A 26,320-nucleotide genomic window follows, 5' to 3' on the forward strand; every position below is an offset into this window, starting at 1 on the left:
CTAATGACTTGGATTTAGGTCACTGGTTTGGTTGAATTGGCTGCAACTGTAACAAACCCTCAGCTGTGAGATACAGTGGGGTCTTCTTCAGCCTGGAATGTTTCCGTTCATTGACAGCAAGCAGATGGCTAAACACTAGTGGAAAGATAAAGCTGTATGGTAGTCAGTGCTCTGAGTTTCATCAGGGGCATGCTGGACTTTGTAGTGCCCCTCGCCCCTCTGTTGGGTGTGGAGGGTATTTAAAGAGCCGGATACGCGGTGTCCCGGGGGTGGTGCGCACAGTTCACTTTCAGACAGGAACAAGTTGTTTTTCCTCCTGATTTTCCCCATGAAAGAAGCTTTCATTCACCTCGTTACATCACGGAACGGACGACCGTTACCAGCCCTGTGTGCAGAGGAAAAACACGGGAAGCTGCGGAGCTGCCGCCATATTGTCACCCGGCTCTCCAAGGAACGGAAATATGGGCAACGTTACAGAAGAGAACGGTTTTGGGAAACTGCCGTTCAGGACTCGGGGAAAGCTGGGTGACAGCATTAAAGCTTTCTTGCAGTTGTTTCTTGCAGACCGATATGGAGGGTTAGACGGTGTTCACACTATGTAGCATAAATGCTGCGGGTCTTTTATGCTGCATTTTTTTTTTTATTCTGGACTTAAACGCAACTGTGTTGTTTTTTTTTACATTTTAAGGTCATGTGCGCACTAGAAAGTGCCTTTTTCTTAAGGAAAATATCCGGACCCTTCCTAAAGAATCCTGCATCCGCGGTTAAAGCCGCACCAAAACCGCAGCAAAACCCGCATGCGGTCTTACCGCGGTTTGCCGCGGATTTATCGCAGGTTGGTCCCTGTGGATTTTTACCATTATCTATGGCAAAAAAACACAGGTACCTGCGGAAAAGAAGTGACATGCGCATTAATTCCGCAGCGTGCGCACAGGGCCTTAGTCAGTTTTTTTTAGATGCTCATGACACTTTACTAACTAATTAGATACCAACAAAACCATGAGAAAATTATAGCCTTCGTGGTTTAAAAGAGATTCATGCAAAGGAGTTAATTAAAATATTATTTTATTGATGATACAAATTAAAATGTACATTAAAAAACAGGGAACTCCTATGAGGGAAAATATAAATAGCCCGAAAAACCCGAGATTCACTATGTGTAACACCAGCATTTAGTCTTAAGGCTGCCTTACATGGTACGACCGATTGTGCGATTTCACAATCGATCGCACCCGCCCCCGTCCTTTTTGCGTCATGGGCAAATCGCTGCCCGTGTCGCACAAAGTCAGTAACCCCCGTCACACGCACTTACCTCTCGTGCGACCTCGCTGTGGGCGGCGAACGTCCACTTCCTGGAGTGGGAGGGACGTTCGACGTCACAGCGACGTCACACGGCCGCCGGCCAATAGAAGCGGAGGGGCGGAGATGAGCGGGACGTAAGCATCCCGCCCACCTCCTTCCTTCCACATAGAGCCGGCGGCTGACGCGGGAGGCAGGTACGCGATGTTCATCGCTCCCGGAGGTGTCACACAGGCCGGCATCGCTGATGTGCGTCACAAAAACCGTGACCCCGACAATCTATCGCAAGATAGATTGTCTGGTGTAAAGCAGCCTTTAGTGCATGGTAGTGCCCACTCATCACTAGTTACGAGTATCGAGCACCCGAGCATGGTAGTGCTCACTCATCACTAGTTACGAGTATCGAGCACCCGAACATGGTAGTGCCCACTCATCACTAGTTACGAGAATCGAGCACCCGAGCATGGTAGTGCCCACTCATCACTAGTTACGAGAATAGAGCACCCGAGCATGGTAGTGCCCACTCATCACTAGTTACGAGTACTAAGCACCTGAGCATGGTAGTGCCCGCTCCTCACTAATTACGAGTATCGAGCACCCGAACATGGTAGTGCCCGCTCATCACTAGTTACCAGTACTGAGCACCCGAACATGGTAGTGCCCGCTCATCACTAGTTACCAGTACTGAGCACCCGAGCATGGTAGTGCCCGCTCATCACTAGTTACCAGTACTGAGCACCCGAGCATGGTAGTGCCCGCTCATCACTAGTTACCAGTACTGAGGACCTGAGCATGGTAGTGCCCGCTCATCACTAGTTACCAGTACTGAGCACCCGAGCATGGTAGTGCCCGCTCATCACTAGTTACCAGTGATATAGACAGAACAGCTACAACACCAGTACTGAGGACCTGAGCATGGTAGTGCCCGCTCATCACTAGTTACTAGTATCAAGCACCCGAACATGGTAGTGCTCGCTCATCACTAGTTACCAGTACTGAGGACCTGAGCATGGTAGTGCCCGCTCATCACTAGTTACCAGTACTGAGGACCTGAGCATGGTAGTGCCCGCTCATCACTAGTTACCAGTACTGAGGACCTGAGCATGGTAGTGCCCGCTCATCACTAGTTACCAGTACTGAGCACCCGAGCATGGTAGTGCCCGCTCATCACTAGTTACCAGTGATATAGACAGAACAGCTACAACACCAGTACTGAGGACCTGAGCATGGTAGTGCCCGCTCATCACTAGTTACTAGTATCAAGCACCCGAACATGGTAGTGCTCGCTCATCACTAGTTACCAGTACTGAGCACCCGAGCATGGTAGTGCCCGCTCATCACTAGTTACCAGTACTGAGGACCTGAGCATGGTAGTGCCCGCTCATCACTAGTTACCAGTACTGAGCACCCGAGCATGGTAGTGCCCGCTCATCACTAGTTACCAGTGATATAGACAGAACAGCTACAACACCAGTACTGAGGACCTGAGCATGGTAGTGCCCGCTCATCACTAGTTACCAGTGATATAGACAGAACAGCTACAACACCAGTACTGAGGACCTGAGCATGGTAGTGCCCGCTCATCACTAGTTACTAGTATCAAGCACCCGAACATGGTAGTGCCCGCTCATCACTAGTTACCAGTACTGTGGACCTGAGCATGGTAGTGCCCGCTCATCACTAGTTACCAGTACTGAGCACCCGAGCATGGTAGTGCCCGCTCATCACTAGTTACCAGTACTGAGCACCCGAGCATGGTAGTGCTCACTCATCACTAGTTACGAGCACTGAGCACCCGAGCATGTTAGTGCTCGCTCATCACTAATGAAAACTGAATATTGTCTTTCAGTTCTCTGCTGTGACCAAGACGATGGAGCAATATAGTCTGAAGTTTTGGGGCCTGGTGGCCATCTTTGTTTCTGTGGAGGTTGTAGTAAGGCGTCATACACCTCCTCGCAACAGAATGGGGGGTGATCGCGGCCTTCTCTGTAGTGACATGGGGGTCCGGAGTAGTCACATTGCGTAGTGCTTGTTTCTAGGAAACATGCTGCATATATTCGGTAGGGAATATGGCGCGCTCATTGGTTACGTTCATGTCCTACTTTTGTATTGTTTATACCGCCTGGAGGAATTTTGGTGACATATTTGTTTACTGACCTATTAACCTAATGACTGTATGAGCTGTGAGGAGGGTGAATCATGGCCGTGCCCTGAGGAATTAAATGATCGTAATTGTATCAGCAACACGTGGATTTTACGTCCACAGTGATAACTAATGGCGATTTATCTGACAGGAAGTTATAATTAACATTAGGGAAAATATGTCGGTTAATCACATGACTAGACTGTAAAACACGTGACTGAAAATCACACCGGCAGCCATGTTTGAAACTAGGACATCCAGGGGGTTACTCATGGCAACCAGTCAGGCTCTTGCTATCATTTTTTATGTTTCACTTCACAAAATGGCGGCCGATTCCTATGGCAACCATACTGTTATGTTCAATGGATGTCACATTATATACCACCCACATAGGGCAGGAATTTTCTACAAAACAAGGCACAATGTGTATCTTCCTAGTTAATACGGAGGTACAGTCAGGGAGGCCTTTAGTATTTCTTCCCATTAAAGGCTCCCTGTGAGACAAAATACAAAAAAACTACATATACATACATACATGCCTATAATCTACAATGACGCCACTGCCCCACCACCGTGCGGAGCTGCCGCCCCACCACCGTGCGGAGCTGCCGCCCCACCACCGTGCGGAGCTGCCGCCCCACCACCGTGCGGAGCTGCCGCCCCACCACCGTGCGGAGCTGCCGCCCCACCTACACCCCACCTACTGTCTCCTCCCCAAAATCCTTTAGGATGTAAGCCCGCAAGGGCAGGGCCCTCTTCCCTCTGTACCAGTCTGTCTATTGTAACTTGTATATGTATTCTGTATGTAACCCCCTCATGTACAGCACCATGGAATCAATGGTGCTCTATAAATAAACAATAATAATAATAATAATAATAATAATAATAATACATACATACATACATACATACATACATACATACATACATACATACATACATACATACATACATGTATGTATGTATATGTAGTTTTTTTGTATTTTGTCTCCCAAGGAGCCTTTAATGGGAAGAAATACTAAAGGCCTCCCTGACTGTACCTCCGTATTAACTAGGATATACTAGGTATTATAAAGTGTTTACGTTCTACACAGCGGCCTGGGCTCTTGTATACAGCATGTTAGAATGCTGTATATAAGAGCCCACTGGTGGTGGCCGCAGCTTATAGTCACCAAATCTGGTGACCGTTTCCCTTTAAACATACTGTAGATGTAGACAAATCACATTTATTCTGCCCAAAAAACCTCTGCAAACCATAGCATTTCTACATTTTAAAGCAGGTGTTGGCTGCAGAAAAAAAACGCTGCATTATGTTGACATGCAACATTTTTACAGTTTTTCTTTTCCTACAGGAAAAAGTTGTTTTCTTGTCAGTAAAGAAGCGGTTTACAAAAGAGAAAAATAATTCCCTGTTTTTTGGGGTTTTTTTTTTTTTGTGTAAAGTCCATGTTTTGTACGAACACCGAACATCGAGTTTGCTCACCTCTAGTAGTCATAAGCGGAATTGTGAAAGTTCGGGTTCGGCTGGACTTAGCTAAAAGTTCAGTTTGGGACCCAGACTTGACCCCGAACCCTATAAAAGTCAATGGAGACCTGAATTTCTGTGCCGTAAAATGGTCGTAGTAAGGGTTAGGGGGCTGCAGGAGGAAGCAAAAATTGGGGCAATTACCCTGTACACATGTGGATATGGAATAAAATGATGTGGGCTTCTCCCTATATTTGGTAAGCAGACAGCTGCAAGCTGCAACCCTCAGCTATCTGCTTTACCTTGGCTGATTATTAAAAGTAGAAGGGTTCCCACAGGTTTTTGTTTTGTTTTTTTAAGTTGTTTAAGAGAGAAAAAACTGCACGGGCTCCTCCCGATTTTTGACAACCAGCCAAGATGATGCAGACAGCTGAAGGCTGGTATTATTAGGGTGGCAAGACCCATACTTGTAAGTACTTGCCAGCATACAAATAGCATCCTGCAGCCACCCCAGAATTGGTTCATCATTAGCTGTTCCTGATTGCCTTGGGGCGGTGGTAATCCTTTTGGGGTTGATATCAGGGTAGCTGATAGACGTGTACTGCCCTGTGGGCTCGGCTGCGGCTGCCAAGCCGCTCGGATCAGTGCTCACACTGCGGGTGGTGGCTCTCGCCTCTCACGGACCCGGGGGTCACGTCGCTCTGCAAGGGAGTTGGCGCTACACGCGGGGATTTGGGTGTTTGGTTTGAAGTGATAGTTCGTAACGCCACCCACGGGTTGTGGTGATTGTAGACACCACCGCTGCGGTGAAGGTGTGGGGGGGCCCCGGGAGCGGTGTAGTAGAGCAGCTAGGTGTTCACCCCTCCGTGGGTAGGGGATGTTGGTCCGGTGGGCCTGGGCCCGGATGCAGGGTGTAGTGTTGCGGTGCAGCGCGGCACGGTGCTGGATGGCACTGGTGTACTCACTCTGACACAAGACACTGGAGTCACTGGTAAACCAAACTGAGTGATGAACGGGGCCCGCAGCAGGCTGCAGCTTTTTCCTAGGTTGGTAATGTCCGCCTTTCTCCTTCACCTCTGTGTGTGAATCTTGACGTCTGTGCCTAGGCACCGGTAGTCTGCTCCCCAGCGTGTGTCTGTCATAGGAGCCTGTTTGCCCGCAGACGCTGGCCCTTTGGATCTCTGGCCTTTGGCGGTTGCACTTATCCGGAATGGTTGGGCTGTTGCCTTCAATCGGGACTTAGGTGGGAATGAATCCCTGAGGTCCAGACTGCAATCAGTTAATTCGACTATGTTGGTGGTTTCTAGCCTAGTTTGGGGTCTGAGTACCCTGCCTGGTGCTCCGGTATCCAGTTGGCTCCCCGGTTCGGTTCCGGCGGGCCACTACCCTGTCCCGGTCCCTTACGGTTCCACCGGTCGTCTTCCCGGTCTCCTGCAGGCGGCCACTACCGTCTGCCTCCTTGCCAATGGTGACTGGGCTCCAACCCAGCCACCGGAGTAGTCTTTGGCAGGCCTGAACACAGGTCTGCTTCTGCACACAACCTCCCTCCTTCACTGTCCAAACCACTCTCTCAACTAGCTTGAACTTGACTACTAGGTTCCCGCCTCCAGGCCTGTGAACTCCTCGGTGGGTGGAGCCAACTGCCTGCTTCCCCCCTCCTGGTGTGGACATCAAACCTGGAGGGTGGTGACAAGGTTTTTACTTTGACTGCTGTTACCTAACTGGGAAGGGGGTGTGTAGTGTTGTTGTGTCTACCTGGGACGACCTGGATAGTCCAGGGCGTCACAGACGCCTCTCCATTACTAATCTCTGTGGTTGATGCCAGCTACAGATACACAGCTGACATCAACCCCATAAGACCTAAGACATACGGCATGAAAATCGGACCGAGTGGAATGTGATAAAACATTGCATTCCTCTCGGACCAGTATTAGCCTATGTGCCAGCCCCAATCGGACCGAGCAAACAATCGCAGCATGCTGTGCAAAGCGCCAGAATGGACTGCTGTTTTTAGGCTGGGATGGGCCAAATAACCATGGACTTTCCTGGCTGGATATCGGTCCCCAGCGCTGGTTATCAAAAATAGGAGGGACTCCAATTTTTTTATTTTTTTTTAAATCCTTACTGTTCACAATTGCGCACCGTCATCTTCCACATGTAATAAAGCTTTTCAACAAACTTTATAATCATACGAACAGCACCCTAACTCCGAACTTGGACTTTTTTTATTTATTTCTTTTTTTAAATCCGTGTTTGCATCTGAGCCCTAAAAACCCAATGTCCAGTATGAACCCCAAACTTTATAGCTCTGGTTCACTCAGCCCTACTCTACAGTTTTCCTATTCAGTCAGTAAAAAAATAATCAAGCGTGTGCATGAGATTTCTGAAATCTCCGCTTTTGCTGGTGTGCTGTAAAAAGCAGCTTTTAGTTTGTATTAATTATAAAAGAATAATTAGCGCAGTGTGTGAACATAGTCTAAAGGCCACTTTACACGCAACGACATCGCTAATGAGGGGTCGTTGGGGTCAGGGAATTTGTGACGCACATCCGGCCTCGTTAGCGATGTTGTTGCGTGTGAAACGCAGGAACGACCGTTAATGATCAAAAATACTCACCAGTCGTTCCTTTCCCGATTTATCTTTGCTGCTGCAGGTACAAAGTTGTTCATCGTTCCTGAGACAGCACACATCGCTATGTGTGACACCGCAGGAACGAGGAACAACACCGCACCTGCGGCCGCCGGCAATGAGGAAGGAGGTGGGCAGGATATTCGTCCCGCTCATCTCCACCCCCTCCGCTTCTATTGGGCAGTCGCTTAGGGACGTCGCTGTGAGGCCGCACGAACCGCCCCCTTAGAAAGGAGACAGATTGCCGGCCACAGCGACATCACCGGGCAGGTAAGTATGTGTGTTGGGTGTTAGCAATGTTGTGCGCCATGGGCAGCGATTTGCCCGTGACGCACAACCGGCGGGGGCGGGTGCTTTCACCAGTGACATCGCTAGCGCTATCGCTGTGTGTAAAGTGGCCTCAAGAGTTTTTAATAAAACTAAAAAAAACCACTGTTCACAAAAATATTAATTTTTTTAATTAAAAAAACAAACTATATGTTTTGTTTTTTTTTAATTAAAAAGAATTAATATTTTTGTGAAGTGTTTTTTTTTCTTTAATATATATATGTGTGTGTGTGTATGTATGTAGGTATATATGTGTGTGTGTGTGTATGTATGTATATATATATATATATATATAATATAATATACATACATACACACAAATATATATATATATATATATATATATATATATATATATATATATATATATATATATATATATATATATATATATATATATATATATATATATATATTTTATTTTTATTTTTTTTCCTCCCCCCCATGTGGATTTTAGAGCAGAATCTGGGGTATGAGGATATGTTTACCTGCTTTAGTAGTTATATATATATATATATATATATATATATATATATATATATATATATATATATATATATATATATATATATATATATATATATATATATATATATATATATATATATATATATATATATATATATATTATACATAATATTTATTTTATTTTTTTATTTTTATTTTTTTTCCCTCCCCCCCCATGTGGATTTTAGAGCAGAATCTGGGGTATGAGGATATGTTCACCTGCTTTAGTGGCTTAAAAATACACAAAAACTTTTTTTTTTTTTTTCCTCCTCACTGTCCGGCCTTTAGTAATTTGCTTCCTTGTGATTGCTGAAGACCTCTGTACTACTGACAAGGCCAAAGCTAACTTCTTTTTTTTTTTTCAAATTTCGTTCTACCATATGAGATATGATTGGGATTTTTTTCGGGATGAATTCTATTTTTGAATGTTGCAATGTGCTATACCATAGAATGAATTGACAAATATTTTTTTTTTTTTCTTTATCGAGGCGTTAAAGTACAGAACCTCTTCCCCCCCCCCCCCCTAAAAAAAAAAATTAAAAAAAATATTATCGATATTGTATCGGGTGGTCCGACACCTTGCCGCTATTGGAACTGGAAACAGGTGGGTTGTTGGGTGATAAGGATGAGCGGTTCTAACGATGGGTCATAGTATCATAGTACTGGACGACCCCTTCAAGTGTTAGACACACAATAGAAATACCAGGTCCGTCGGCATCAGCTTGTTGATGGTTTCCAGGTAAAGGCAAAAAAAAAGATGGCGCTTCACTGGATGTTTCAGGGGGGAGGGAATGTGGCCCCCTATTAAGGGATGCCATCGTGGCCGGTCCCGGCTGTCATGTGGCAGCTCTGCGGACTGGCGTACAGATTTCCCCCCGGACTGGTATCGGAGCCGGTATATCGGTATAAGTGTAATCGTCACCCGTAATGTTGATTTTGGCGCCGGATTTCCATTATCAGGAAACTATCGTTATCGGGTAAAGCAAAGTTACTCAGCGCTATCTGCCCGGGATAAGCAGCCAGGAATTATTTGCCCTTCTATATTAATAAGACAGTCCAGAGATTATATACACTCCGCTCCTGGCGCGGGGAGTGACAGGAGTGTATATTAGATATAGCAGAGCTGAGCCGGCCATTATATCCTATCTGTGCAATATCCGTAATACGAGAAGAAGATGCAGATACAATAGGGACATCCAGAACATGAGGCCGGATTATATTCTAGATTATTGGATGTTCAGAAATCAGGAAGAAAACGCCAAATTTACCCTGCTATGCAGAGGTCCAGTGCATACAATAAATATTCCGTATAATTATATATAATATATTTTTTATGCATTCACAGCTTTGTCTTTCCAATAGAAGTAATCTAGCCTATGTATATACTGTAATATCAAACTCTCATTGTCTATTATATTATCCTGTATTATACTCCAGAGCCACACTCACTATTCTGCTGGTGCAGTCACTGCGTACATACATTACATTACTAATCCTGAATTACCTCCTGTATTATACTTCAGAGCTGCACTCACTATTCTGCTGGTGTAGTCACTGCGTACATACATTACATTACTGATCCTGAGTTACCTCCTGTATTATACTTCAGAGCTGCACTCACTATTCTGCTGGTGTAGTCACTGCGTACATACATTACATTACTGATCCTGAATTACCTCCTGTATTATACTTCAGAGCTGCACTCACTATTCTGCTGGTGCAGTCACTGTGTACACACATTACTGATCCTGAGTTACATCCTGTATTATACTTCAGAGCTGCACTCACTATTCTGCTGGTGCAGTCACTGTATACAGTCAGGGCCAGAAATATTTGGACAGTGACACAAGTTTTGTTATTTTAGCTGTTTACAAAAACATGTTCAGAAATACAATTCTATATATAATATGGGCTGAAAGTGCACACTCCCAGCTGCAATATGAGAGTTTTCACATCCAAATCGGAGAAAGGGTTTAGGAATCATAGCTCTGTAATGCATAGCCTCCTCTTTTTCAAGGGACCAAAAGTAATTGGACAAGGGACTCTAAGGGCTGCAATTAACTCTGAAGGCGTCTCCCTCGTTAACCTGTAATCAATGAAGTAGTTAAAAGGTCTGGGGTTGATTACAGGTGTGTGGTTTTGCATTTGGAAGCTGTTGCTGTGACCAGACAACATGCGGTCTAAGGAACTCTCAATTGAGGTGAAGCAGAACATCCTGAGGCTGAAAAAAAAGAAAAAATCCATCAGAGAGATAGCAGACATGCTTGGAGTAGCAAAATCAACAGTCGGGTACATTGTGAGAAAAAAGGAATTGACTGGTCAGCTTGGGAACTCAAAAAGGCCTGGGCGTCCACGGATGACAACAGTGGTGGATGATCGCCGCATACTTTCTTTGGTGAAGAAGAACCCGTTCACAACATCAACTGAAGTCCAGAACACTCTCAGTGAAGTAGGTGTATCTGTCTCTAAGTCAACAGTAAAGAGAAGACTCCATGAAAGTAAATACAAAGGGTTCACATCTAGATGCAAACCATTCATCAATTCCAAAAATAGACAGGCCAGAGTTACATTTGCTGAAAAACACCTCATGAAGCCAGCCTCAGTTCTGGAAAAGTATTCTATGGACAGATGAGACCAAGATCAACCTGTACCAGAATTGATGGGAAGAAAAAAGTTTGGAGAAGAAAGGGAACGGCACATGATCCAAGGCACACCACATCCTCTGTAAAACATGGTGGAGGCAACGTGATGGCATGGGCATGCATGGCTTTCAATGGCACTGGGTCACTTGTGTTTATTGATGACATAACAGCAGACAAGAGTAGCCGGATGAATTCTGAAGTGTACCGGGATATACTTTCAGCCCAGATTCAGCCAAATGCCGCAAAGTTGATCAGACGGCGCTTCATAGTACAGATGGACAATGACCCCAAGCATACAGCCAAAGCTACCCAGGAGTTCATGAGTGCTAAAAAGTGGAACATTCTGCAATGGCCAAGTCAATCACCAGATCTTAACCCAATTGAGCATGCATTTCACTTGCTCAAATCCAGACTTAAGACGGAGAAGACCCCAAACAAGCAAGACCTGAAGGCTGCGGCTGTAAAGGCCTGGCAAAGCATTAAGAAGAGGAAACCCAGCGTTTGGTGATGTCCATGGGTTCCAGACTTAAGGCAGTGATTGACTCCAAAGGATTCGCAACAAAATATTGAAAATAAAAATATTTTGTTTGGGTTTGGTTTATTTGTCAATTACTTTTGACCTCCTAAAATGTGGAGTGTTTGTAAAGAAATGTGACAATTCCTACAATTTCTATCAGATATTTTTGTTCAAACCTTCAAATTAAACGTTACAATCTGCACTTGAAATTCTGTTGTAGAGGTTTAATTTCCAATCCAATGTGGTGGCATGCAGAGCCCAACTCGCGAAAATTGTGTCACTGTCCAAAGATTTCTGGACCTAACTGTACATACATTACATTACTGATCCTGAGTTGCCTCCTGTATTATAACTCCAGAGCTGCACTCACTATTCTGCTGGTGCAGTCACTGTGTACATACATTACTGATCCTGAGTTACCTCCTGTATATATTCCAGAGCTGCACTCACTATTCTGCTGGTGCAGTCACTGTATACATACATTACTTATCCTGTATATACTCCAGAGCTGCACTCTCTATGCTGCTGGTGCAGTGACTGTGTACATTAGGTATCCTGTGGTTTCTGTATGGATGTAGCGGAGGCAGCTGATCGTTTTCTCTCTTCCCCTTTAAGCCGTGAGCATGTCTCAGCACTCTTTCTATTCCAGTGCTGCCGGCCATCGGGACTGTTTAATCCTTCTTCAGATTGTGACCTTCCCTTTAATCCCTGAGAGTGTAAACATTGCAGGATTCATTAAGAAATCCCCGCAGCGCTTCCTCCCACGCTCTCCTCCCGGCTCGGTAGTGACTCATTCGCCTCTTCGCACCGTGATCTCATCTAATTGGAGGTGTTCAACACGAAAAACGTAATTGTCAGCACAAGACAGGGATGAGTAAGGTGTAACCGGCTCCATGTAGCTGCAGGATCAGCTCTGGCTGCACCTCTCGGGAGCCACCACCAGGAGTGCTGTTTATTCAGTTTAGATAGTTTAGTCCTTCACCTGTAACTGTAAAATCAAAGTAAAGCCAGTTTGTTCTTTACATATAGCTCTGCATGGGGCTGCATACACAAAATGGCAGAAGATTTTAAATCCAGACTACTGGCTAAGCTGGACATAAAAACTTAAATGCAAAAGTAGACATACCCTTTAAATTTTTTTTTTTTTTTTAATCACCATACCTGTATGATCTATAGGTTAACCCCTTTCCCGATTCTGTCTTTGTCCTCAGCATGCCTGGCGCTGCAGGTCACCGTGCAGGACACGGAGCGATACGCCATGTTATTCTCCTCACATCATCCTCAAGTGCGAGTACAGCACCTCCGCGCAGATCCATGGACGTGGCCGTCACCTGGCGCTACAAGTCTTTCTGTAAAGGACCCCATCTTCGAGTATTACTCCGCATGTGAGTGTCTCCTTATACCTCTCTGCCATAGAAAGGTGAGACTCACCGCAACGCTGTGCTCATCTCTGTCTGTTTCCCCAGCGTATCAGGCGGCGCTGAGCCTGAAGCAGGATCCGTCCAACGACTGCAACGACAACCAGCGGGAAGTGCGGATCGTCATCCAAAAACGGGGGCAAAACGAGCCCGTCCTGGGCACCGACTACAGGCAGAGGAAGATCAACCATACAAAACAGTCAGTATTATAGCAGTTATATTCTTGTACATAGGAGCAGTATTATAGTAGTTATATTCTTGTACATAGGAGCAGTATTATAGTAGTTATATTCTTGTACATAGGAGCAGTATTATAGTAGTTATATTCTTGTACATAGGAGCAGTATTATAGTAGTTATATTCTTGTACATAGGGGCAGTATTATAGCAGTTATATTCTTTGTACATAGGAGCAGTATTATAGCAGTTATATCTTGTACATAGGAGCAGTATTATAGTAGTTATATTTTTGTACATAGGGGGCAGTATTATAGTAGTTATATTCTTGTACATAGGGGGCAGTATTATTGTAGTTATATTCTTGTACATAGGAACAGTATTATAGTAGTTATATTTTGTACATAGGAGCAGTATTATAGCAGTTATATTCTTGTACATAGGAGCAGTATTATAGTAGTTATATTCTTGTACATAGGGGCAGTATATAGCAGTTATATTCTTGTACATAGGGGGCAGTATTATAGTAGTTATATTCTTGTACATAGGGGGCAGTATTATAGTAGTTATATTCTTGTACATAGGAGCAGTATTATAGCAGTTATATTCTTGTACATAGGAGCAGTATTATAGCAGTTATATTCTTGTACATAGGGGGCAGTATTATAGTAGTTATATTCTTGTACATAGGAGCAGTATTATAGCAGTTATATTCTTGTACATAGGAGCAGTATTATAGTAGTTATATTCTTGTACATAGGGGCAGTATTATAGTAGTTATATTCTTGTGCATAGGGGCAGTATTATAGTAGTTATATTCTTTGTACATAGGGGGCAGTATTATAGCAGTTATATTCTTGTACATAGGAGCAGTATTATAGTAGTTATATTCTTGTACATAGGGGCAGTATTATAGTGGTTATATTTTTGTACATAGGGGGCAGTATTATAGTAGTTATATTCTTGTGCATAGGGGCAGTATTATAGTAGTTATATTTTTGTACATAGGGGGCAGTATTATAGTAGTTATATTCTTGTACATAGGGGCAGTATTATAGTAGTTTATTCTTGTACATAGGGGGCAGTATTATAGTAGTTATATTCTTGTACATAGGGGCAGTATTATAGTAGTTTATATTCTTGTACATAGGGTGGCAAGTATTATAGTAGTTATATTCTTGTATATAGGTGTCAGTATTATAGTAGTTATATTCTAGTACATAGGGCAGTATTATAGTAGTTATATTCTTGTATCTAGGTGTCAGTATTATAGTAGTTATATTCTTGTGCATAGGGGGCAGTATTATATAGTTATATTCTAGTACATAGGGGCAGTATTATAGTAGTATATTCTTGTATATAGGTGTCAGTATTATAGTAGTTATATTCTTGTACATAGGGGCAGTATTATAGCAGTTATATTCTTGTACATAGGAGCAGTATTATAGTAGTTATATTCTTGTACATAGGGGGCAGTATTATAGTAGTTATATTCTTGTACATAGGAGCAGTGTTATAGTAGTTATATTCTTGTACATAGGAGCAGTATTATAGCAGTTATATTCTTGTACATAGGAGCAGTATTATAGTAGTTATATTCTTGTACATAGGGGGCAGTAATATAGCAGTTATATTCTTGTACATAGGGGCAGTATTATAGTAGTTATATTCTTGTACATAGGAGCAGTATTATAGTAGTTATATTCTTGTACATAGGGGCAGTATTATAGCAGTTATATTCTTGTACATAGGGGCAGTATTATAGTAGTTATATTCTTGTATATAGGAGCAGTATTATAGTAGTTATATTCTTGTACATAGGGGGCAGTATTATAGTAGTTATATTCTTGTACATAGGGGGCAGTATTATAGTAGTTATATTCTTGTATATAGGTGTCAGTATTATAGTAGTTATATTCTAGTACATAGGGCAGTATTATAGTAGTTATATTCTTGTACATAGGGGCAGTATTATAGTAGTTATATTCTTGTATATAGGTGTCAGTATTATAGTAGTTATATCTTGTGCATAGGGGCAGTATTATGTAGTTATATTCTAGTACATAAGGGCAGTATTATAGTAGTTATATTCTTGTATATAGGTGTCAGTATTATAGTAGTTATATTCTTGTACCTAGGGGCAGTATTATAGTAGTTATAATCTTGTACATAGGGGCAGTATTATAGTAGTTATATTCTTGTACATAGGGGCAGTATTATAGTAGATATATTCCTGTACATAGGGGCAGTATTTTAGTAGTTATATTCTTGTACATAGGGCAGTATTATAGTAGTTATATTCTTGTATATAGGTGTCAGTATTATAGTAGTTATATTCTTGTACATAGGGGCAGTATTATAGTAGTTATATTCTTGTACATAGGGGCAGTATTATAGTAGTTATATTCTTGTATATAGGTGGCAGTATTATAGTAGATATATTCCTGTACATAGGGTCAGTATTATAGTAGTTATATCTTGTACATAGGGGCAGTATTATAGTAGTTATATTCTTGTACATAGGGGCAGTATTATAGTAGTTATATTCTTGTACATAGGGGCAGTATTATAGTAGTTATATTCTTGTACATAGGGGCAGTATTATAGTAGTTATATCTTGTATATAGGTGTCAGTATTATAGTAGTTATATTCTTGTACATAGGGGCAGTATTATAGTAGTTATATTCTTGTACATAGGGGCAGTATTATAGTAGTTATATTCTTGTACATAGGGGCAGTATTATAGTAGTTATATTCTTGTATATAGGTGTCAGTATTATAGTAGTTATATTCTTGTACATAGGGGGCAGTATTATAGTAGTTATATTCTTGTACATAGGGGCAGTATTATAGTAGTTATATTCTTGTACATAGTGGGGCAGTATTATAGTAGTTATATTCTTGTATATAGGTGTCAGTATTATAGTAGTTATATTCTTGTACATAGGGGCAGTATTATAGTAGGTTATATTCTTGTACATAGGGGCAGTATTATAGTAGTATATTCTTGTACATAGGGGCAGTATTATAGTAGTTATATTCTTGTACATAGGGGCAGTATTATAGTAGTTTGCTGTGACATTGCACAGTTCATGTTGTATTTTGAGATATGGAAAAGCTGAAGCCAACTTTCTAGGATTTCTTTGCCTGGTGAGTTTCTGGCTGATGATATTGGGGCCACGGAGTCCACGCCTCAGAATGGCACTTGGATCTTTTGACCACTGATTGGAGTAGAACTATAGAGAAGCTTGACAGTAAGTGTTCAGTTACCCTACAGCGCCTCCGCAGGGCAAGTGAGGTATTACACAAGGTCCTTTCACATCAATGTTTACTGTATAATGAAGGACATGACGGGTCCTCCAGGAGTCAGACCCCCTTTGCCACCCAGATATGATGACCTCCTGCTATATAGGGGCTATATACACAGGGGGTCATATTTTTTGCAGTGTAGGTTCATACAAAAGGCTCTGAATATTTATTGTGCCGACACTTTCAGACTTGGATTGTAAGGTATTGTTCCCAGTTATCAGCCATTTTCAGAAACCGACTTGTAGTAATGTCTAGGAGCCGCCATGATCTTTGGGGCTGAGGGCCTTTGTATATGGAGGGGATATTGTATATTATTACATGGCTGTGATATTATACGCTGATAATGGATTCCTGAGCTCGGCTTCCTCATTAATAAATCTAACGGTAATGTGTAATTAGCGGCCGGCGGCTCGTGCTGTGCGATGATGGATGTGGCGGCCGTCCTCTCCCACCGGATCTGGCATTTTCTTTTGGAGATTATCATCGTGACCTTTTCCTGGGGCAGCGTCGTCCTGAGCCTCCCCCGTCATTACAAAACCATCCTGACCTTTAGAGCGTGATCCTCGAGTCTTCCTGCTGCAGAACCTCTTGATTTGCGAAGCTGTCGATCATGCTCTCGAAGGCTGACCTATTTCTACTGTATTAACAGCGCTATTTAAATAAATATTATTGTATTTTCATATATTATTTCTACAGATCCATATAAGATTCTCAGAATGATTTAACTAAGAATCCTTCAGTGAGCTCGTTTTGAAAAGGAGTTTGTAACACTTTTTTTTTTTTTTTTTTCTGACTCCTCTGTGCAGATTTATGACCACATCAAAGTTCATCTCAATTTTGATCCAGTCTGTGCTCAAAAATCAATGGAGTGGCGGTCTAAACATGGAGAGTCCTTTTCTGAACTCCTCTTAGCTGATTTATGAGCACAAACTGGATCAGTGATGAGCTGATCTCTGTGGTCCTAAAGCACAGCGGAGTTCAGAAAATTACAGATAAGTGCTCTAAACTCCCCATCAGCACGAGCTCGCTGACAGATCCTCAGTTAACTCTTTTTGCAGTCACCAATAGACAGAGGCTGTAAATGGTGAATGTTGTAATTTTTTTTTATGAAACCCAATAGCAAAACTTATTTTTGACCTCCAAAATATTCCTTTTAAAAGATTATTCACATCTCTATAGATGGAGATTGTCGAAATGTAAATAACAACACTTCTGTAAATTATTGCTTATTAAAATTTGCAGACGTTCTTGAAACGCCCTTTTGCTTTTGACCATGGCAAGAAAAGGCATTGAAACCCAAACCGTTTTGACGTGACAGAGGGAGCTGTCTCCTTCTGTCAGACCACTCCTTTAATGGGCTGACAGAGGGAGCCGTCTTCTTCTGTCAGACTATCTAGTTAATGGGCTGACAGAGGGAGCCGTCTCCTTCTGTCAGACCATCCCCTCAATGGGCTGAAAGAGGGAGCCGTCTCCTTCTGTCAGACCATCCCCTTAATGGGCTGACAGAGGGAGCCGTCTCCTTCTGTCAGACTATCTAGTTAATGGGCTGACAGAGGGAGCCGTCTCCTTCTGTCAGACCATCCCCTCAATGGGCTGAAAGAGGAAGCAGTCTCCTTCTGTCAGCCCATCTCCTTAATGGGCTGACAGAGGGAGCCGTCTCCTTCTGTCAAACCTCTTAGATGCTGCCTTTAATAGCAACAGCTGCAGCTAAAGGGTTATGTTGTAGGGATATGTTACCAATGATGCCACAGGAGCCTGGCCGATTGGTGGAATTGTGTTTTTGTTTTTTTTATACTCTACCCCACAATTATTTTTCCGTAATTGCGGCGTCACTTTCACAATTCATTCCAGACACGTTTTTGCAATGAAAGGTGGAGAAGAAACGTTAAATATAAAGGCTGTTGCGGAAAAAGATTAACGTTCTCTAATGTGCAGGATTTACAATGATGGAGCACAAATAGAATTTATACAATTAGTTCCCATTAATAATGTATTTGTAGCTGGAGATGATGCAATGCTGCCACCCGGTGGTCAGAGACGGAATTGCAGCTTGCTGATAAACTCATTTCTATTAATGAAATTGGACAATTTTCCCCTAATGTCGGTTTATGCTGCAGATTTTACCCTTTTCCCTGGTGAATCTGCAGAATAATTCTCATGTAATACGTTTTGGCACAAATCTGCTGCAAATTACTTCTGCTGAATGCTACTGATGCTATGGAAATGCTACTGATATTACCTGTTAGTGACAATCTGCAGTGTATAGCGACGTGCACTGTATTTCTGCAGCGACAGTCATCTTCCATTGCTGATTTCCAAATTTGCTGTGTATTCGGCCTTTTGTGGAGCTGTCCTCATGCTAATGTTACGTGCTGCAGATTTGCATAGCACAGTGAACAGCTGTGGATTTAGCACGTACAAATCTGCAGCACATGCATATATTCTCTGCGGTAAAAGTATTAAAATCCCCGGCATGACCATTCATTTAGCCAACTTTCATTGTGGTTCTTAATTTTCGCTTCTCCGTTAACAATTTAAAAGTTTTTGACACCTAAAGGGTTAATCTAAGTGGGCGTTATCAGAGAGATTTCACTGGTGGGCGTGTACTTCCTCCTCTTTCTGACAATGACCAATCATAAGCAGGCATCAACACACTGGAGGGAAAAAAAGAACATGCCCCCTCCCACAATAGCTTAGTGTGATTACATGTGCTGGAGCATGCAATTAACAGCCAGCTTTCAGCTCTCACCTCTGGCAGTCAGTGTGGGGGGAGGGGCAGTGCTGCAGAGTTTTGTCTCATTACAAACACTTCTCCTAGTTCTCTTTTTAGCTCTGCCAGTCATAAGCCGGCATCCACATACAAGGAGAACAAGAACACGTCCCTACTATAGCTTAGTGCTGCAGAGTAGAGTCTCATTACAAACACTTCTCTTAGCGCTCTTTTGGTTCGGCCAGTCATAAGCAGGCATCCACATACATGGAGAATAAGAACACGTCCCCACTATAGCTAAGCAGTGCTGCAGAGTAGAGTCTCATTACAAACACTTCTCTTAGCGCTCTTTTGGTTCGGCCAGTCATAAGCAGGCATCCACATACATGGAGAATAAGAACACGTCCCCACTATAGCTAAGCAGTGCTGCAGAGTAGAGTCTCATTACAAACACTTCTCTTAGCGCTCTTTAGTTCTGCCAGTCATAAGCAAGTATCTACATACAAGGTGAACAAGAACACGTCCCCACTATAGCTTAGTACAGGCTCTGCATGAGACACAATGCCACAGTTTGCCCTGCTCACTGTAGAGTGAGTACATGTTCCACAGAGAAGCAGACCTGAGTGTGACTAACACCTTTTCATCTCCAGCAGTCAGTGTGGGGGGAGGGGCAGTGCTGCAGAGTTTAGTCTCATTACAAACACTTCTCTTAGCTCTCTTTCAGTTTTGCCAGTCATAAGCCGGCATCCACATACAAGGCAAACAAGAACACGTCCCCACTATAGCTTAGCAGTGCTGCAGAGTAGAGTCTCATTACAAACACTTCTCTTAGCTCTCTTTCAGTTTTGCCAATCATAAGCCGGCATCCACATACAATTCGAACAAGAACACGTCCCCACTATTGTTTTGCGTGAAACACAATGGCACTGTTTGCCCTCTTCACTGCAGCGTGAGTACATGTTCCACAGAACAGCAGACCTGAGTGTGACTAACACGTTTTCATCTCCAGCAGTCAGTGGGGGGGGGGGGGGGGGGCAGTGCTGCAGAGTTGAGTCTCATTACAAACACTTCTCTTAGCTCTCTTAGTTTTGCCAGTCATAAGCAGGCATCCACATACAAGGCAAATAAAAACATGTTCCCACTATAGCTTTTTGCTGCAGAGTAGTCTCATTACAAACACTTCTCTTAGTTCTCTTTAGTTATGGCAAAAATTAGCAGGCAACCACATGCAAGGAGAACAAGAACACGTCCCCACTATAGCTTAGCACAGGCTCTGCGTGAGACACAATGCCACAGTTTGCCCTCCTCACTGCAGAGTGCGTACATGTTCCACAAAGAAGCAGACCCGAGTGTGACTTAGGCTACTTTCACACATCCGGTTTGAGCCGTGCGGCTCAATCCGGCTGTGAAACCTATGCAACGGATGCGGCGAAAACACCGCATCCTTTGCATACGTTTTTACATGCGGCCGGTCCGTTTTTTTCCGGTTGCGGCACGCTACTGAGCATGCGCAGTGGAAAAAACCGCATGCGGCGGCCGGATGCGTTTTTTCCGCATCGCGCCGCATCCGGCGTCCATAGGCATGCATTGAAAATGCGCTGCAGCGGCCGGATGCGGCGCGATGCGGGTTTTTTTGCCGGAGAAAAAAACGCTGCAGGGAACGTTCTATCCGGCCGCGGCATCGGCTAAATCTGCCGCATGTGGCAAAAACCGGACCGAACGCAAGCCCCTGCGGCACAATACGGCACTAATGTAAGTCTATGCAAAAAAAAACGCAACCGGCGTCACAAAAACCGGTTGCGGTTTTTCTGCAGAGCGCCGTATTGTGCCGCAGAGCAAAAACCGGATGTGTGAAAGTAGCCTAACACCTTTTCATCTCTGGCAGTCAGTGTGGGGGGAGGGGCAGTGCTGCAGAGTTGAGTCTCATTACAAACACTTCTCTTAACTCTTTTAGTTTTGCCAGTCATAAGCAGGCATCCACATGCAAGGAGAACAATGACACGTCCGCACTATAGCTTAGCAGAGCTGCAGAGTAGAGTCTCATTACAAACACTTCTCTTAGCTCTTTATTTCTGCCAGTCATAAGCAAGCATCCACATACAATTCGAACAAGAACATGTCCCCACTATAGCTTAGCACAGGCTCTGCGCCACAGTTTGCCCTCCTCACTTCAGAGTGAGCACATGTTCCAGCAGAACTGAGTGTGACTAACACCTTTTCATCTCCAGCAGTCAGTGTGGGGGGAGGGGCAGTGCTGCAGAGTTGAGCCTCATTACAAACACTTCTCTTAGCTCTCTTTTAGTTTTGCCAGTCATAAGCAGGCATCCACATACAAGGAGAACAATAACACGTCCCCACTATAGCTTAGCAGTGCTGCAGAGTCTCATTACAAACACTTCTCTTAGCTCTTTAGTTCTGCCAGTCATAAGCAAGCATCCACATACAATTCGAACAAGAACATGTCCCCACTATTGCTTTGCGTGAAGCACAATGGCACAGATTGCCCTCCTCACTGCACAGTGAGTACATGTTCCACAGAACAGCAGACCTGAGTGTGACGAACACCTTTTCATCACCAGCAGCAGTCAGTGTGGGGGAAGGGTAAGTAAAGCCGAGTTGGCAACAATACAGTTGCTTTGGCAATGCTGCTGTGTATTTGATCCTTCTAATAAAGCTTGTTTGAGAGGGGAGTTGCTAGAAGTGTTTGTAATGAATCTGAACTCTTCAGTACTGTCGTCCCCCTCCTCCCACACTGACTGCTGGAGATTAAAACTGTCAGTTACTCACACTCCGGTCTGCTGTGTCATAACGCTGCAGTGAGGAGAGCAGACTGTCGATACATGTCTCACACAAAGAGGAGGTGTGTCCTTTTTTTCCCTGGCATGTTGCTACCTGCTTATGATTGGTCAGCGTTAGAGAGATCAAGTACATACCCTCAGTGAAATCTCTCTGGTAACGCCCTCTTGGATTTGATTAACTTACTATCGACATATTCACAGCTACCTCAGGATGGAGGCGACTAAATGGGAAACTTCCTCACCTTTTAGACTTTTAAGCTACCAGAGGGGGAAGGAGACTGATTTTTGAGCCCACCCATTGATCACTATTGTAAGGTATTGGGTGTTTTCCAGGTGGAAAATACCTGAAGAAGGACCGGTCGCTTCGCATTTTAGAAAACATGTAGCAGTTAAGACTGAACATGTGGCCAGCAAGTCATTTTTTTTTTCAGGTTTTTCAGAGCGGACCCACTCAAATATTGATCTGAGAAAACAAAAGTCATGTGAACATATCCTAAGTGGGGAGGAGACTGACTGACTGTAAAACGTCTTGAGATTTATGCTCATAGCTGTCAGAGGGGGAAGGAGACCAAGAGCCACACTAGGGGCTATAGTCACAACTACTGGAAGGGACATGAAACTGGAAAAGTTACTAGACACTATACTTACATCAGCCAGAAGGGGAACGAGACTGAGAAACTTACTAGAATTTTCATTTGAAACTGCCAGAGGGAGAAGGACACTGACTGGTAATTTGGTGGAATTAATATTTTCAGCTGCCAATGGAAGAGAGTGATTGACTAGAGAGCTTATTTTGGGCTATATGTACAGCTGCTAGAAGGGAAAAGAGACTGACTAGGCACCTGCTGAAGACTATATTTCCCCACATAGGGAGTGGGACTTAAAAGTGGAGATAACTGGGGACTGTTTTCAAACGTACCTCAGGAGGAATCGTACTAACTGGGAATCTTCTTGTGCTTTATATTTACAGCGTCAGAGAGGAAGGAGACTGGGGAACTTGAGTTTATGTGAAGACCTGTTAATGGGGGGGGGGGGGGGGAGTATAAAAAGACTGACTAGGAAAATTGTTAGGATATAAATTTAAGGCTGCCAGATGGAGAAGGAGACTGACTAGAGATTAAATTTACAGCTGATAAAGAGAAAGGAGACTCAGGAACTTTAGTCTCTATAAAGATCTGTTAATAGAGGAAAAAACTGACTAGGAAATATGTTTGGGTGTATATTTAAGGCTGCCAGATGGAGAAGGAGATTTACTAGATATTAAATTTGCAGCTGCCAGAAAGGAAGGAGACTGGCAACTTGAGTCTATATTAAGATCTGTTAATGGGGGGAAAAGATTGACTATTAAATTTGTTAGGATTTATATTTAAGGCTGCCAGATGGAGAAGGAGACTGAATTGAGATTAAATTTACAGCTGTCCGAGAGGAAGGAGACTCAGGAACTTTTGTCCATTGACAGAATCCAGCTCACCGCCACCTGACCTCACCGTGCCTCAGTCTCGGACACCGGCCCTGCCCTGGCCGCACAGCAATAAACAAAAGGATTGATCCATCTGAGTGCTAACGGTGATTTATTTGTGCAAAATCAGACAGTGCACAGAAGACATTAACGCGTTTCTGGCTTGACGCCCTTAATCATAACATTTAATGAATGTTAACATCACTTTGGTTTTATAACTTTAGTCTATATAAAGATCTGTTAATGGAGGGAAAAAAAATACTGGGAAATGTGTTTGGGTGTATATTTAAGGCTGCCAGATGGAGAAGGAGATTTACTTGATATTAAATTTACAGCTGCCAGAGAGGAAGGAGACTGGGAACTTGAGTCTATATTAAGATCTGTTAATGGGGGGAAAAGACTGACAGAAAATTTTGTTACTGTGTGCATTTAAGGCTGCCAGATGGAGGAGGAGACTGACTAGAGATTAAATTTACAGATAACAGCGAAGGAAAGAGACTGGGGTTGTGTGCAGTGCCCATCAAATATTTTTTGGGGTTGGAAACCGGTCAAAGTACTTTAATAGCTGTAAATTGCCTCTTACAACGATTTATATGTGTAATCTGTTCTCTAAGCCGTCAGATTGGTTTCATCCTCTTCTACGTTTGGCCGCGGGACGCTGATAATCTGGCTCCAATTTAATAGCAGCCGACATTCAGGATTGTTCATTTTCCTCTTTTTCGTTAACACGTCATTTTTATCCTTCTTAACGAGGTCCCGTTTGCGGTTCATTAGTCGCTGAGCCGATTCCATTTAGCCCAGCGGTTATTTAACCCTGTCTGGGAATGGATGCTCAATTACGCTTGTTAATACCTTGGGGATAATCTGGGTCAATAAGCAATTAATAAATTAAAATCTATAAATCTTTTTAACGCTTCGGGAGTCATGGCAACAGGAATGATTAGTAATTAAATTACCAGCATTAATGACATCTCCGCGGTGGCAGGAAGCGGCGGCGCTAATAGTCAGATGGCGGTGTATGGCTCGCAGGCAGGAGAATGTGGCAGACTAATGACGGCTCTCTGCCTCCACCTGGTGGACAAAAGGGAAATTTGTCATTGCCATGAAGAATGTGCAAAAATTAGTTGTTTTTTTGTTGTTTACATATGAGATTATATATAAGATAAATATATATTTTTTTATATATAGACGGCTTCTGTTATTGTTGATCCTGTACTGATCCTGAGTTACCTCCTGTATTATACTCCAGAGCTGCACTCACTATTCTGCTGGTGCAGTCACTGTGTACATACATTACATTACTGATCCTGAGTTACCTCCTGTAGTATACTTCAGAGCTGCACTCACTATTCTGCTGGTGCAGTCACTCTGTACATACATTACATATCCTGTATTATACTCCAGAGCTGGACTCACTATTCTGCTGGTGGAGTCACTGTGTACATACATTACTGATCCTGAGTTACCTCCTGTATTATACTCCAGAGCTGCACTCACTATTCTGCTGGTGCAGTCACTGTGTACATACATTACTGATCCTGAGTTACCTCCTGTATTATACTCCAGAGCTGCACTCACTATTCTGCTGGTGCAGTCACTGTGTACATACATTACTGATCCTGAGTTACCTCCTGTATTATACTCCAGAGCTGCACTCACTATTCTGCTGGTGCAGTCACTGTGTACATACATTACTGATCCTGAGTTACCTCCTGTATTATACTCCAGAGCTGCACTCACTATTCTGCTGGTGCAGTCACTGTGTACATACATTACTGATCCTGAGTTACCTCCTGTATTATACTCCAGAGCTGCACTCACTATTCTGCTGGTGCAGTCACTGTGTACATACATTACATTACTGATCCTGAGTTACCTCCTGTATTATACTCCAGAGCTGCACTCTCTATTCTGCTTGTTAGTCACTAGTTTATCGTCCAGTACTGTAATACGTCTGATTCTCTTTTCTTTCTAGAGGCCGACCTGGTCATGAATGAAATCATGTGGTGGGATCACGGCGTCTATTACTGCACGGTGGAGGCCACAGGAGACACCTCCGGAGATCCGGATAAGGAGGTGAAACTGATCGTCCTGCGTAAGTTTTCCACTTAATGACAAGTTTAGCATCAGTTCTTCTTCTAGGAGACTGTTAGAGATACCCGGGCTCTGTATGTCTGTATCCGGCAGATCCGTAGACAATGGGCGGCCACCACTCCATGCTAATGAGACATTTCAGAGCACCATTCTCGGAATCTGTGGGGGTCTCAGTAGTTGGACCCCTGATAATCTGTCAATATTTGGTTACTTTAGTTGCATCCAGAGCTGCATTCAGGTTTCTTCATGGTTCTTTTTTATGAATCGCGCTACTAAGGGCAGGCTGAATCATGTGAAATCTGTAAACTGCAGAATTTTGAATGCAGCTCTGAAGTATAAATCCTGATATTGGTTGTGGTTAAATGTGAGCTGTATGACAATCATTACTGGATATACTATATGCAGATTTATATGCAGGATTTCCATGATGTCTGTTCTGTCTGCAGATTGGCTGACGGTGCTGTTCATCGTCCTCGGGGGATTGTTGCTACTTCTTCTCTTTGCTATATGCTGGTGCCAGTGTTGTCCTCAGTGTTGCTGCTGCTACGTCCGCTGCCCATGTTGTCCGACAACATGCTGCTGTCCAGAAGAAGGTATCGTATTGTACCATCCTGCTGACATTGCCTTTAATAACCTTGATTCTCCCAAAGCGCAGACCTGTGTGTTCATGTGTGAAAGCGCCTGCAGTCACCGGCTGCTACTCTGCATGTTATTACACTTCACCTGCGCATTTTAGACCCATCTACAATGCAGATTAGTTTGTCCATTCAGTGCAGTTTTCCTTTGAGTGATGAGACTTCAGAGCAACATTTATAGCAAATTCATTG

The 26,320-nt window shown here is 43.3% G+C and overlaps 1 protein-coding gene across 1 annotated transcript in view; it reads left to right on the top strand.

The window, feature by feature from the left end:
- Positions 1–26,320, top strand: part of ILDR1 (immunoglobulin like domain containing receptor 1) — a 50,890-nt gene that overhangs the window by 18,910 nt on the left and 5,660 nt on the right. The window contains 8 exon segments of the mRNA XM_075333276.1: positions 12,740–12,801; positions 12,803–12,841; positions 12,843–12,881; positions 12,883–12,913; positions 12,995–13,145; positions 13,497–13,501; positions 25,375–25,494; positions 25,940–26,086. Of these exon segments, the coding sequence (XP_075189391.1) occupies positions 12,740–12,801; positions 12,803–12,841; positions 12,843–12,881; positions 12,883–12,913; positions 12,995–13,145; positions 13,497–13,501; positions 25,375–25,494; positions 25,940–26,086 (594 nt within the window).

The sequence above is a fragment of the Anomaloglossus baeobatrachus genome, chromosome 2 (genome assembly GCF_048569485.1).
Source record: "Anomaloglossus baeobatrachus isolate aAnoBae1 chromosome 2, aAnoBae1.hap1, whole genome shotgun sequence".
Classification (NCBI taxonomy): Eukaryota; Metazoa; Chordata; class Amphibia; order Anura; family Aromobatidae; genus Anomaloglossus; species Anomaloglossus baeobatrachus.